This window comes from Cupressus sempervirens, chromosome 6 (genome assembly GCF_028749045.1).
Source record: "Cupressus sempervirens isolate cs-2001-9-10 chromosome 6, ASM2874904v1, whole genome shotgun sequence".
Lineage (NCBI taxonomy): Eukaryota > Viridiplantae > Streptophyta > Pinopsida > Cupressales > Cupressaceae > Cupressus > Cupressus sempervirens.
This window is the reverse complement of record NC_143123.1, coordinates 593,214,115-593,228,926: the sequence shown is the minus strand read 5'-3', so window position 1 is coordinate 593,228,926 and position 14,812 is coordinate 593,214,115. Positions and strand designations below refer to the sequence as shown.

Sequence of the window (14,812 nt, the reverse complement as noted above, 5' to 3'; positions counted from 1 at the left end):
AACAAAAAACCCACCCTCCAAAAGCCAAACATAATTGTATTATCAACAACAACAATAATTACAATACAATCCTTAAGCCAATTCTCATCAACAGCTATTATAGAAGTAAACAATTCTAGAGAATATCTAATACTTAAATGGCCCATAGAAGATATCCAACCTAGCCATAAAAAAATGTTGATAGCATTTAAAGAGGCATGAATAACAATTACATGCAACTATAACCAATATTAGAAAATAATAAATTGCACAAAGGAGAACACACAACATAAAGATTTAACGTGGTTCAACCAATCCCTAGGCTACATCCACCAAAAAATGAGTCCAATATTCTTATTATCTTGTGACTACAACTTGATTACAATCTATAATCCCTTACAATTCAATACCGCTGCAAGAAGCTACAATCTCATCATACATAATAAAATCCCTAGTCCTAAGCCATTTTATACAAGATTTTTGTCGCTTACAAAGTTAGGGCTATGATAAGTTGTCCAATAGAAAAATAGCAGCCAATGCCTTTTTGTCCCTTAACCCCACCCTGTATTGTGATAGGAAGTGCACTTGGGGCTCTGCCCCAGGACCTTGCAAGGGGCACTGCCCCCAAATACCTGTAGTAAAATTTGGGGGGAAATCATCTCGAATAAAGTGGGGAAAATTTAACCTTTGAATCTAGTTAGGCTCCAAATCACAACAAATACACTAAGTAGCTACATATTTTTAGAGTTCAACACAAATGGAAGAATCCCATGGCTTCCAAAACCATCTCTAATACCAAAGAGGTATGTGGTGTCAACATGTTAAACAAATGTTATGTTGCACATAGAAACTTCCACTTCAACAAAGCATAACTCAACTACAATGATCACTACTCCATATGAAATACCTACCTCACACAATTTGTCAATAGTGAACTCCACCCTAAATATAAATTGTCAAATGTTAACTCTCCATGACTCTTCCACCAAACTAGTAACTGCCATAATCATTACTTAGATTTAACATAACAACTAATGACACTTGCTCCTTGACTTAGCACTTCTAAAGTGAGTTAAAGGAAATAAATAAATAAAATATCATGTTGGGACTCACTGGTTGAGAGACCTCTATCCTAACACTTGAAATAATTTGTACCAATAGAAATAACATTGAACCCTAAGAACAACCCTTTAAAGACTTAGATGACTATTTCGATTCCAAGGCGAAGTGTTATTACAAAATATTCTTTTATAAAATAAAGGTGTACAAAATTTCAATGCAACATCAAACTTATTCATCCACATTCATTCTAGAGCAAGTAGTTTCTCACTTCATAATTACTTTCCTAAATTAACATTCAATTTATGCTTTACTATTCTCAACTAACTATTATATTAATCTAAATTAATTTGTGCTAAAGCAAATGCTTTTACCCAAAATAAACTTTAAAATAAGTTTTTTTTTTTTTTTTTATAATTAATGTAAGGAGAGATTTCATTTATTTGAACACTACCTAATCACTTATATGTATGGATCCAATAAATAATATGTAACATGATTGCATAATAACAATATGAATTAAAAAAAGTCTATGGGCCTTAGGTTTTTTGGTGAAGCTGAATGGTCGTTAATGAGTTCAGTATCAATCGAGTCTTTTTTAATGCAAGGCTCTAAAATCACAACTAATAAGATTAGGATCACGTCTTATATGCACTTGCAAAATAAATACACTTCAATCTTAATTCGTAACTAAAAAACTCTACCTAAACTTGTGCTCTTGTTTTATATACCTAAAATAACTTTATAAGATTTCTCCCCGCACATGTATAAAGAATATATTATTTTTCATTTATAATTATTAAAGTACCTAAAATAACTTTATAAGATTTCTCCTCACACATGTATAAAGAATATATTATTTTTCATTTATAATTATCAGAGTTTGATTTTCTATCACCCAATTCACTTTGTCTCTCTACTATGAGTGGATAAACCCTAACCCCATCATAATGCCATTGAGGAAGGTCTAATTGGGTCATGATTCATAAAGGCACTCAAGTAGAAGACCAACATAATCCCACAACTTGAGCGCCTATGATAACTTTCATGCCCATTTACTTTGAAATTCAAACCACTAAAGAGACATATGGGGCAAGTTTACTTTTGCTAGGCACTGTCAAACCTCTCTAACACTTGACCTAATATAGCATCTCCCTTTCCATCCGAAAGCCCTTGAACTTTTTAGCTCAAATTAAATACACTTACCATCAAACATGAAGCCAAACCCATCTTCTTTATGTATACCTCCCCCTGCCACGTGGCAGAATAGGTTACATTATCACGTACCAGAGTAATTCCCGTGCAAAGTCTAAAGTAGGCAGACTGCAATCTAATAAGCCCTGACAAATACGTAATTATCCTTTAATGCCTTTGATCCACATGATCTGTTTTGTACGTCTGCGACTAGCATTTTGTTTGACGTTCTTCTAACAAGCTGCGTCTAATACGCTGCCATAAATCTAGTATTAAAAGAAAATTAGCCAATGGGGATGACAATTTACAGAGTTAATTCTACATCAGTGTCAAGAAATTTCCCTTTCAGGCAGAAAAATATATAAAAGGATAGAGAAGAATTTGAAGAGGGGAAATCATCACAGGATACCTGCATTTGCATTAATTTGTTGCAGTGGCACAACCTTTTTCGACGGAAATATTTTCTGCATTGCATTTGTTTAAACCCACCTCCGTCCAGCTTTAAAATATGTTTTCAGTCAGGTCTGCCATTCCCTCCATTTCCCTCGGAAACGGTATTCTCATGGCCTTTTTTAAAGACTTCATTTTGATCAGTAAAGTCACTTTTCCGAAGCTCTTTTCCAATTTTAAATTGGTTTGATAATGCTTTAAACCTTTATGGGCCTGCAATCCTTGGACTTTTAGTGCTTGGGTTTTTTATGGTTGGATGAAGGCCTGAGCTTGGAGATTCTACAGTTGTCTCTTGTAAATGTATGTCTCAGTTGGAAGGGTATAGGGGATTGTTTATTGATATTCTGGTTTAGTTTCAAGGATGGGCAAGCAGATAGGAAACATATAAAAAGTGAGCTTCGGTGATATAAATATCTGTCCTTGAGAATGTCCGGTGATGGTCATTTGTATAACTTCCATGGGTAGAATTGTTGGCGAGTACAATAGGAGGGGCTCTAAAATCGCTGGATAAGATTCTGTAGCAGCTGCTGAGGAGCTAAAGAGGTCTTATCATGGCCAATTTTAGTTAAGTTAAGGAGAGGTCTCGTATGCTGTTAGTTTGAATACTTTTAAGCACTTTGGTTCAGAGCAAAATAGGATTGTGCTAGCTGTGGGGTTAATGTGCTTGTTAATGAGTTAGTTTTGTCTGTACCACGGGAAAACTCACTCTTGCTGCTTTTCTCATAAAAAACAATTGGGTCACTTGCTAGTTGGGATTTGTGAATGATTTGTGAACAAGTTCTTGTCTGGTTTGTTGTCAATGGGCAAGAGGAATTGCAAGAAATAAAAGTCCTCAGAGGGATTTGTTGTCAATAGGCAAGAGGAATTGGAAGAAGTAAAAGTCCTCAGAGGGTTTAGTGCTTCAGCCAAAATGTCTATTGGGTTTTGTAAACAATGCCTTGTTTTATTACGTGTTATGTTCAAGTAGATTTGAATCCAAGACCTCTCAGATAACAGGCTCACAATTTACGTTCTGTTGTAGGCTCTTGCCTCTTTGTCTGATTTGTTGTTTGTAGACATGAGGAATTGAAGAAGTAGAAAAAATCCTGAGGGGATTTTAGAATTTCAGCCAAAAATGCCTACTGTTTGGTTTTCTCTCAAGAAATCCTTGCAATGTAAGTCAGAGCCTGGAGAAGTACACGACCCACATAACTTGCATGGACATGGACAAAGGCATCAGCTAACAGCAGTTGTTACAAGGAAGAACCGTTCTGGCTGTTCAAAGTCCATTGCAAATCTGAAGGATGTGATTCATGGCAATAGAAGAGTAGCAGAAAGGGCTCTTAGCTCATGCAGCCCTAGGTCAATTGGCAGCAGTGAATTCTTGCACCCCATGTCACATGAAGTCATTGTGAACAACTCAAGATGTGAGTTGAAGATTACTGGGTTGGCAGGGTACAATGGGTCTACTAATAGTGTCATTGGAACTCTCAGGCCAGGAACCCCAGGCCCTGGGACACCATTATCTTATAGGAGGGTTGCAGCTTGTCATAGCAGTAGTGAGTTTAGCTTTCCTGGTTCATTAAACAGCACTGCTCCTTCCACTCCTCGTTTCTCCAATGGGTCTGAAAAGGAGATGAGCAGCAGGGCGGCCTGCCTGAAATGTGGAGAAAAGTATGCCAAGTTGGAAGCTCTTGAAGACCATCATCTTGCAAAACATGCTGGTAAGGTTTTTTAATCCACCTTTTGAGTATTGCATTTATGGCCTGGGTACAACTTTTCCGAGCATTGTCTGTCTTTGAGCCTGTTTGGACTTGGCTTATTGCTGAACTGATGAATGTTGCCATCGCTTGATCAATTATGTAATTCTGTTTCTGGGATAAGATTGTGTGCCAATTTTTAACATCAACATCAACATTTGGATCATACTCCATTATCCATCATCAGGATGAAAGTGTAAGAATGCAAAAGGACATTTGTGGTCTGCAATCTATTCTATTTTGCATTCTTACACACTCTCATCCTGATGATGGATCATTTGTGGTCTGCAATTTATTCAATTTTGCATTGTTACACACTCTCATCCTGATGATGGATCATTTGTGGTCTGCAATCTATTCTATTTTGCATTCTTACACTCTCATTCTGATGATGGATCATTTGTGGTCTGCAATCTATTTTATTTTGCATTCTTACACTCTTCTGGTGATGGATTATGAAGTATGATTTAAAATGTTGATGTTCAAAATTCCCACACAATCTTTATCCCAGAAACAGAATTACACATTTCGTGGATTGTGAAAATAGCCTTTCATCAATTACAGAATTCTCCTATGCCCAAAAAGATTGCTGAATTTCTCATTGTTTCTGTTGAATAGATGCTTACAGTTCTTTAATATTTGGCTGTGATGTATTGAGGTTTGCTTCTGGTATAATGTCTTCCTGGAATGCTGTGACCATTAAGAGTTTTCTTCTTCACCATTTGATATTGACTCTTCTCTTGCATTTATTTTATACACATATTATACTTGAGTTTTAGGGACATGGGCTAGGCTCTTAACTCCTATTCTACGTTTTCAGAAAGAACTTTTCTGCAATTTGTTTCACCATTGCTTTTAAGTTTAACCATTATAAACCAGCAGAATGGAATCAACTGCAGCACCACTGTGACAATATTTTAACAACTCAGAAGATTATTGTAAATAGATTTCCATAATCCATCAAGTTCAGATTTTTTTTCTTCTGGATTTGATTGTGTACTATATTTTTGCATGAACATTTCAAATCACTCCATGATCCATAGTAGGATGAGGAGCTGGAGGACATATATTTGCTCCACATCCCAATTATGGATCACAGAATGCGATTTGAAACATTGATGTAAAAGTATGTACACAATCAAATCCAGAAGACAAAAAATCTGAACTCAGAAGATTAAAGATATCAGATTGTCACCTGGATTTCGGCATTTCAATGATCAGTCAAAGGGTACTTTGCTTTTTTCCAGGGATAGAGATTCTTATAACACCAAACCTTGGAATGTGCATTTTAGAGCCCTAATAGAATACAATTGGATCTCTGCTTTAACTGTTTCTCCTAAGAGATTTTTGTTTTTTGATTACAGTCACTGAACTGTTGGAAGGGGATTCTTCTAGAAATATTGTGGAGATAATCTTCAGGACAAGCTGGATGAAAAATGAGAATCCGTGTGGAAGGGTTGAAAGAGTTCTGAAGGTGCATAACACGCAGAAAACTCTTACCAGATTTGAGGAATACCGCGAAATTGTGAAGGCTAAAGCAAGTAGATTACCCAAGAAGCATCCTAGATGCCTAGCAGATGGTAATGAACTTCTGAGATTCTATGGCACCACCATCATGTGTTCTTTGGGTATGAATGGATCATCTAGCTTGTGCAACTTAGAGGGATGCAATGTTTGTAGAATCATCAGGAAAGGGTTTTCAATGAAAAAAGAGGCATGTGGCAGGGGAATATACACTACAGCCACCAGTGGCAGTGCTCATGACTCTATTGCTTTGTATGAGGATGACTTCATTTTCCCTGTCAAGAAGGCTTTGTTGGTATGTAGGGTTATTGCAGGGAGAGTCCATAGGCCTTTGGACAACTTTGAAGAATTCTCAACTCCTGCTGGTTTTGATTCTGTTGCTGGAAAAGTTGCCCTCCTTTCAAATATTGAAGAGCTTTTTTTGCTGAATCCTAAAGCCCTTCTCCCCTGTTTTGTTATCATTTGCAATTCTTAAAGAAACACCCATGAGACCACAATCATTCTCTTCCAAGGGTCCTGTCCTCAACATTGTATTTTTGTCATGTTTCTTCTCTGATCAATTTCCCCGCCACATCTAATTTCAAATGTATCATTCGTGGAGGTCATTTCCCCAAAATATCCCATCTGTTCACCCAGAAAGAAATTCATTTGAAACTATGTTTTAGCCTTAGGCTTCAACATGTCTTTACGAAACTATCAAATTTTATGCTTCTGGGTTCAAACCTTACTAATCAAGGTTATTTTCTGCGGGCAGACAAATGGTGTTTTGAAAGCGTAACTTATGCTCAGTCCCAGGAACTGTTTAGTTTCATGGACATCAGTAAAATTGTTCATTTATTCATTTCATATGTTGTGATGAAGATCCTTTTCAATCCTATCTACCAGACAGAGAGTCTCTTTTGCTTTTCTAGTTCCTATGATTTTATAAGCCAAACTTCTGCCCTTTTTCAAAAAGCTTTGGCAGTTGGAAGTGAAGAATGCTAAGCTTGATGTACACATTCTATCCATCTTATCCATAGGATCTTCATTATAACTTGTTTCATCCCAATGCAATGTATTTTTTCTCGTCCTTCTGTCCAGGAAAAGAATATTTGAATAGAAGTATGGTTTTCAGCAAGACACCTAAGTTTACTTTTGATTACATGGTTTGAGATTATTCTACAAATTGTTCATTGTACTGATAAATGCAGTGCATGTGGGTTTTGTAAGCAATTTCAATTATATAAGGATATGAGAGAACTAAGAAATATATTTATATACATTCACTGTTGCGAGGTAACCCGGTTATTAAATTCTCCCATTATGCATCTCATTTGTCTAATGAATCTCGATAGGTTGCCTGACAAAATCAAGTTAAATACTTACATTGTTTTCCCTTCTTTTCTGTGTTTTCTTAAACATGTCCCTGAATTTATTGTGCTGTTTTCTTTTCTTTTTAACTACCGAATGAATTGAAGCTTAGAGTTTTGGTCCCCAAAAAATAAATAAGCGTGACAAGGCTGTCAGAATAAACGTGGCCTCCAATGAAATCCTCTATGTTAGCATACCTGTCATCCTTAATTCCCAGTTCAGGATGGGGGGCATTTTAATAAATAAATGAAAACCTTCGTTCCTGGTTTTTAATTGTTTTCCTCCATTAAAAGGATGTCAGAGCTTATACCCTATAGGATGGGTGGAGGGCCTTAAGAGATGCAACTAACCAACTAATGCATTAGTGGGTAGGCATGAAAGTGGATGAATTGAATTGAATGCATGGTTGTGCCAAACACAATAAATGGAAATTTAGATTCAACACAAATATGGGCATGCTTTGTGCAGGAAACTAAGGCACTTGTAAAGCATAAGTAGTAGGAGAATCTAAATATGTATATAAATCTGACATATCATATTTAAAACATCTTTCATATGTAAAATTATTAAAACAGTAATATATAATAAAAGGAAAGTTGTCATTTTCTATTAGATAAGAAAGAAAATATTGTTTCTTTTATTTTTTAAAGATATATATGATGTTGTCATTATAGATTTAAATAAATATGAGCAAATCTTGACAGAAGTAGAGGTAAATGTTGAAGACATTTAGTTTAAGTGGTAAAAGTATTGATGTTGACATTCAAAGCTTTTTACAAAATTACAAAAAATATTTTAGTTTTAAGTGATAATAATTAAGAAGAATAATAGATTTTGGTGTGTGCATGTGTGCAATAATGAACAATAGTCCATTGTAAAAAGTAGTTTTTAAGGGTAAGATATTTAGAATTTGATAGAGGAGACACTATAGCACATATCAATGAGGAATATCTATTGCGTAGTTCTTCAATGAGCCATATTCGATATTTTTATAAACAAAATTTATTAAAATATATAACTATTAATAATAATAAAATATTTATTTTTGATATTATTAAAAGACAGTGAAAAAATAGTTAAACCACAACATACATACTTTATTTACATCATATAGAGTCATGTTTTCTTTAAAAGGGGGCCTAATAGCTTCTTAACTTAAACGTTGGCCAATACCTTATGGGTTTGATGATTTCAAATAAGTTCATCGATATGTCAAGTATTACATAATGTTATATTTATTCCCATGAATATATATGTTTATGTTTTGTTGTGTTCATGAGTATTGTTGTATTAATGTTTGTTAAATAATTAGTAAATAGTTTCATATTGAATGACCGGTGCTATTGTTCAAGTTATGAAACACAATAATAATTAGTCTTTAATATTTTATTTTCAAGTCAATATATGTTGGCTAGTTAAAAGTGAGTTAACATGACATTGAATTAAATTTATTTTTAAGAATTTGTTAGTCACAAAAAAAAAAAAATTAAAAAACATAAATTACATGAACAATCAAAGTAAATCTTCATAAACTCCCCTTCACTCTTAAAAACAACTTAATTCATGTAGGGGAGTACAAATTTCTTAAACTAGGGGATAATATTTGTCATAATTGAGTACCTTGACTTTGAGCTTCTCAAAATCGTACAAGATAATTTCAAATCACTGTCAATTTTTCACATCTACCTACATGAAAGTGACACTCATACATGTGCACTAAGTCATGTTTTATTAGTGCATTGACATGGTATCACACGATTTGTTGTTTTTTTATATAAAAGGAATGCATTTCATTCACTTATGGATAGTCATCATAAACACTAGCAACTTTTAAGTCAACTATACATCCAATTTTCTCACAAATATTGGCACTAAATAAAAAAGTGTTATAAAAACTATTAAAATGTGCCCAAATATTGTTCTTAGGACTATGGTTCTTTCTTACACGTTATATATTTAGTGAGGTGCTTCAATTTCCACAGTTAATGATCATGAACCTTTTATCTATTTTTTTAACACTCCAAAACCTATCCAAAGAAGGATTGTCAATATATTGAGGATTCAAATCAGTTCTTTTCCCTTACTTTATTTTGGTATTCCTATGGTTGTTAGAAGGAAACCTAGGCCATACTAGTAGGACTTTCTTGATAAGTTGCGTCAAAAGGGTAATCATTGGACTCATAAATGGTTATCCATTGTTGGTAGGACGACTCTTCTTCAATTTGTGATCCATGCCCTTCTTGTTTACAAGAGTTCTATTTAGGCTACTCTTGTGTATTTACTCTAGGAATTTGATGTTCTCTCACACCAATTTCTTTCGAGTGGTAATTTTCTTGGTTCTAAATAGAGTTTAGTTAAGTGGGATTTTGCATGTAGACCGAAGGAGTGAGGCATTAATCTTTGTTTGACAATCTTGAATGGGCAAGTTTTTTGTAGGAAAAATTGATTTGGGATGGTGTACTAGTTGACATGAGGTGTGGGCCCATATTCTTGCACATAAGCATTTAAATAGAGTTAACATTTTTTATGTTCCTCATTATTGTTTGGAGGGTAGGCGTTCTATGATTTGACATACTTTCAAAATATGGGCTCAACTTATTAAGAGTGGGATTTTATAGATTTGCAATAAGGGCTCAAAAAATATGTTTTGGCTCGACTCTTGTAATGGTCAACCTCTTATTCTTTCCATTTAACCACACTTACAACTGATATGTGATAGTTTTAAACTATGGCTAGTTAGACTACGATTAGAATTATAAGACTATATAGAATTTGGGGATGGTTTCTAGTTATAGATTGAAAGACTTTGGTGAATGATGACTATATGGAATGAAGGAAGCTTGTAAAGAGTTGGGACATATTCTTGCTTCTCATGAGTGCAAATCCTTGGTGAGGCAAGATAATTAGGTTTATAGTGGTCACTCATCCGACAAGTAGTTCATTTCTGAGGGGTACTTGGAGCTTGATTTTTTTTTGTTTTGAGACATAGAGGTGTCTTGGTAGAAATAGGTGTGAAACAAATTTTCTTGGCCCAAGTGTATCTTTTAATGTGGATGGTGGTTCAAATCAAATGTCTAAGTGGTTGAGATAATTTTTGCAAGTAAGGTTTCCTAGTTCGTCTATGTGTCTTGTGTTATAATAGCAAGGAAAGTGTTTCTCATCTTTTCTTTTGGTGCTATTTTGTAAGGACATTAGGCATTTATGGTGGAGAGTTTGGAATTAGACATATAGGCATGTATCCTCTTTGGTTGAATTTTGGGCATGTTGGGTTAAGCCTCCAATTAAGACTTCTTTTCTTTACATTGCTTGGATTCTTGGGCCTAATGTCATAATCTAACATACTTGGCTAGAGAGGAGTAGTAGATTTTTTTGTGATACTAGGGTGGTTGTTCAACACTTGTGGTGGAAAACTATACATTCTCAAGTTGTGATATTGTTTTGGCAAAGAGTGACTTTGTTGGAGGTATGGATCCTGAAGATGTTGTTTTCTGATATCAATTCAATTTTTCTCTTCAAGTAGATGACCCTTCTCTTTGGGTGAGAACTAATAGGAAAGTCATGAAGAATAGATGCATACATGCTTTTCAAGAGATAAACTATGAGCATTGGTGGATCCTTTGTCATCAAAGTATATTGGAAATTAACATGGGTGACTCTTCTTGGGGGAATCCTAGTCATGTTGGTATTGGAGGAGTTGGCCATGATAGTGCTAGTTATGTTCATTTTTTCCCCTATTGATACAAATCTTCCTAGGAATAATTACTTGGAGGCTCACGCCATTTTGCATGTTGTAGAGCAATGTTGTATTCATGGTTGGAAACAAATTATTTTTGAATCTAATTCATACGTGGTTGTACTTCTTTGGATGAATAATGGTTAGATGATGTTAGTTGGAACTTAGCCTCAATTATTCACTAGATATTTACACTATAGGGCTCTTTAGTCTCTATTACTTTTATTCATATTCTAAGGGAGTGGAATGATGAGTAGATTGTTTGGCCAAATAAGCTTATGATCACATGCAGGGTTAGAATATTGCAGACAAATAGCAATTATCTTTGGAATTGTCTCAATTGTTATATTGGTTAGTGGACAAAAATAAGGTTGTGTAGGGGAAAAGACCTAGTAGCTACCCAAGCTAGCTTCATGCACCTAGAACTCTTAAACTTAAGTTGGATTTCGTCATTTTTTTGGTCTTCATTTGTAGGTGAGTGAAGAGCATAAAAGCTAAGATTTAGGCTTGTGGGTATTCATAGATCTCTTTGTAGGGATCGTGGAGTGCAAAGTGGTCAAAAGTGCCATTTCAAAACACTCGTCCGATATCCCTATGTTTATGCATCAATAGTTGCTCACTCAAAAAATACTAGTACTTGTGGTTAAATGCACTAGTGGTCTTTATGAAATGTCCCAATAATGGTGCACAAATTGGTCACTCACCAACCAAAAAAGCTAAAAAAATGGTTGACTTTTACATGTGTCCATGACAAACCTATCACGTTAATTGGACCTCTTGTCAGTTACTGTGTCTCTTCCCCTAGTGTTTTATTATTTGGTGGGTAATTTGTCCTTTTTGTTTTCAATAATTTTTGACCCCTCTTTCAATTTTTCAGCATGCAAAATATGTTTGATAATTTTGTACCAAGAATTGTGACTTCATTGTTATTGTTGATGATGACTATCTATGATTGAAAGAAATGTATTCCTTAGATCCAAAAAATAACAAATCACATAGCTACATTAGAACACCAATAAAATACAACCTAGTGCCCAAGAATCTTTCCCACTTTTATTTTGAACCTTTTTCGACACCTTGACAAAAACCATAATGATGTGATGTAAAATTCGATGGTGTGACCCTCAGAACTTAATTATAAATATGAAACTTGGGAAATAATGATAAACATGAGCTTTTCTCTTCTCATCGCAACCATGGATTTGATTGGAAAGGTTGATGTAAAAAATTACGCATAATGGAATCCCATAAACTGTTTATCATTATTTATGGGTTGGGAAAACCTATTAGAAAGAATTGATAGAAAATTAGGAATGATTTTGAAATTTAGACTATAAATTTATTTGTTTTATAAAATTGATGTATTTAACTACTAAATCTGGTCATCCCTAACGAGCTTATTATTATTAGTTTACTTCATTTCTCTTAAAATCTCATGCCAAATTAAAGTCTAAAGGAGAAATCTCCTCCATAATCTCTAATTTTAAAAAGCTGTTCTTTCATCACAGGCTTTGAATTGAAAGATAAAAATGCAGCGTCCTTTCCTCTGGTGCAAATGAACTTTTAGTCTGACTCCATTAATGGGGAACTCAGATTGAACCTCTGGATAATCAATCAAATTGGGTAGTTTAATTTACGCTTCAGTTAATAATGCCTTTTTCCTACCTGAAACTCATTATAGCATTCATTCTTCTTCTTTGCTTAGTTACAAGAGATTGTGCGGTCAAGGAGAGAGACAGACAAAGGCAACTTATGCCCGCAATTTCCGTTAGTCAAATAGTTTGGAATATTCTTCTCAATTTGGGTACTCTTACAAATTATTGCACTAAATTACAAAAATGTCTGATGGCAGAATTAGCAGAATTTTGCTGCACTGGTTTTCTACAGTATATAAATTTTTGCATGAAACAAACAACTCTGATGCGAAGATTATGGCGTTTGTTTTACTGGACTGTAGTGACAGATGGAGATTTAATGTCCACGTGAATTAACAGAAGAAAAGTGTTACGAGAGCTTCACATGCTGCCAATTTTATTGTTGGTTGTGGGCACAATCTCTGTGAACGAAATCACATGCTTTTCTTTTTGGAATTATACAGAGATATCCCCTTTCACTAATGAAGCTACTCCAAAATGTTATACGTTATGGATTAGTCGTTTTGTTTGTTGAGGGTGGCGGCATGTTCTTTTTTTCTAGTGTTAGTGTTATTTTAGATAAAATACCTAAATTATAGGTTGAGATCTTATTGTACTTGTCGTAGGTAATGTCTTATTGTATTCAGTTGTAATGATTTTATTCATTTACAAATTTAATATTTCATACAAATTATATGATTGGGTGAACTTATTTTGTGTTATAAGAGCTTTTTTTACTTAATAAATTTAATAATACCGTCAAATTTTTTAGCTTGTGAAGATTATTTTATGAGTATGTATAAGTGAAATAGTAATGAACTTGAGGTGATGCCGATATAATGTTTTTTATACTGTTCTATTTATTCATTTATAATTATAGTTAAGAATTTATGAATTGTAATTTTTTTCTACCTTTCATAATAATATTTTATTGAATTAGATTAAATTAAATTTATTAAAAAAAAATATAATTTATATTTGATACCTACAAATACAACCACTACGTGACACTTGTTGTACTTGCTCTTGGAAAAAGTACTATTGCATGTGCGAGTACTTTTACAACGATTTTTAGAGTAAAATATTTCTAATATTTTATAATTTATTTACGACTTTTAAATATTTTCTAAATTATATGATTAGATGAATTCATTTTGTGTTAGAGATTTCTGAGGGTGTTCTATATTGCATTTTTCTCAACTCAAATAAACAAAAGAACACTTTCACTTATCAATTATGAAAGCATTTATTTTTTATTTTTCTATTCTTAGTAGAATTATTTATTATTTAAATAATAATTTGTTTGAAGTTATTCAAACTTATTTGAGATTTTATGACAATTCATATAATCATTAGATGAGAATATTACTCTCTTTCACTAAGATATATTATTTTTTGGGTCAGAATTTCACTACAAACAAATAAAAGAAATCTAAATTTTAAAACATTAAATATCTCATAGTAAAATAAATTAATATAAATTTAAATTTAAATTAATATAAAATCAATGACTATTCCTATTACAATTTTCTATAAGGCAAGTATGTACCACTATGTGGCACTCGTTATGAATGCTTTTGTTAGATGCATTTTATTTTATGAAATAGTTTTTGGTGAGGTGTATTTAATTTTATAAGATAAATGTTCAAGTAAGTTTTTATGTATTTTGTACAAAGTGATAGATCTAATATGACAATGAATAAAATAAAATTAGTAGTATTTATCAAAAGATATACACAATTAATACTAAAATTTATTATAATAATAATAATAATAATGTATATGTTCACTCAAAAAAAATTAAACTTCCTCATCTACCATTTATAACATGAATAATTCCACCAATTCAATTATATATAAATATAACAAAATTTATATCTCTATCATTTCAACAATAACTGAAATATATGAAATAAAATTATCTCACATTGAAACCACATATTCCATTATCTCAAATTTCAACCCAACGTAATTCTCTAAATGTAAAATACCCCACATAGAAAAGCCAAACGGTGGGTTGGTAGAGCTGCCTTTGTTGAAAGGCAATGTTACTTTTCAGGGCAAACTTGTATTCTAATTTTTGAGCATTTACCAAACAACCTGCCTAAGTGTACCGCCAAAGTGATTTGAAAGAGAAAAGAAAATCCATC

General features: G+C 33.4%; 1 protein-coding gene across 1 annotated transcript; it reads left to right on the top strand.

Annotated features, from left to right (window-relative positions):
• The first annotated feature begins 2,277 nt into the window (after positions 1 to 2,277).
• LOC149553644 (uncharacterized) lies at positions 2,278 to 7,062 on the top strand. The gene is made up of 2 exons (XM_089789044.1): positions 2,278 to 4,385; positions 5,786 to 7,062. Exons 1-2 carry the CDS (start codon positions 3,797 to 3,799, stop codon positions 6,418 to 6,420), a joined length of 1,224 nt encoding a protein of 407 aa, XP_089645170.1. The 5' UTR covers positions 2,278 to 3,796; the 3' UTR covers positions 6,421 to 7,062.
• Positions 7,063 to 14,812: the final 7,750 nt, after the last annotated feature.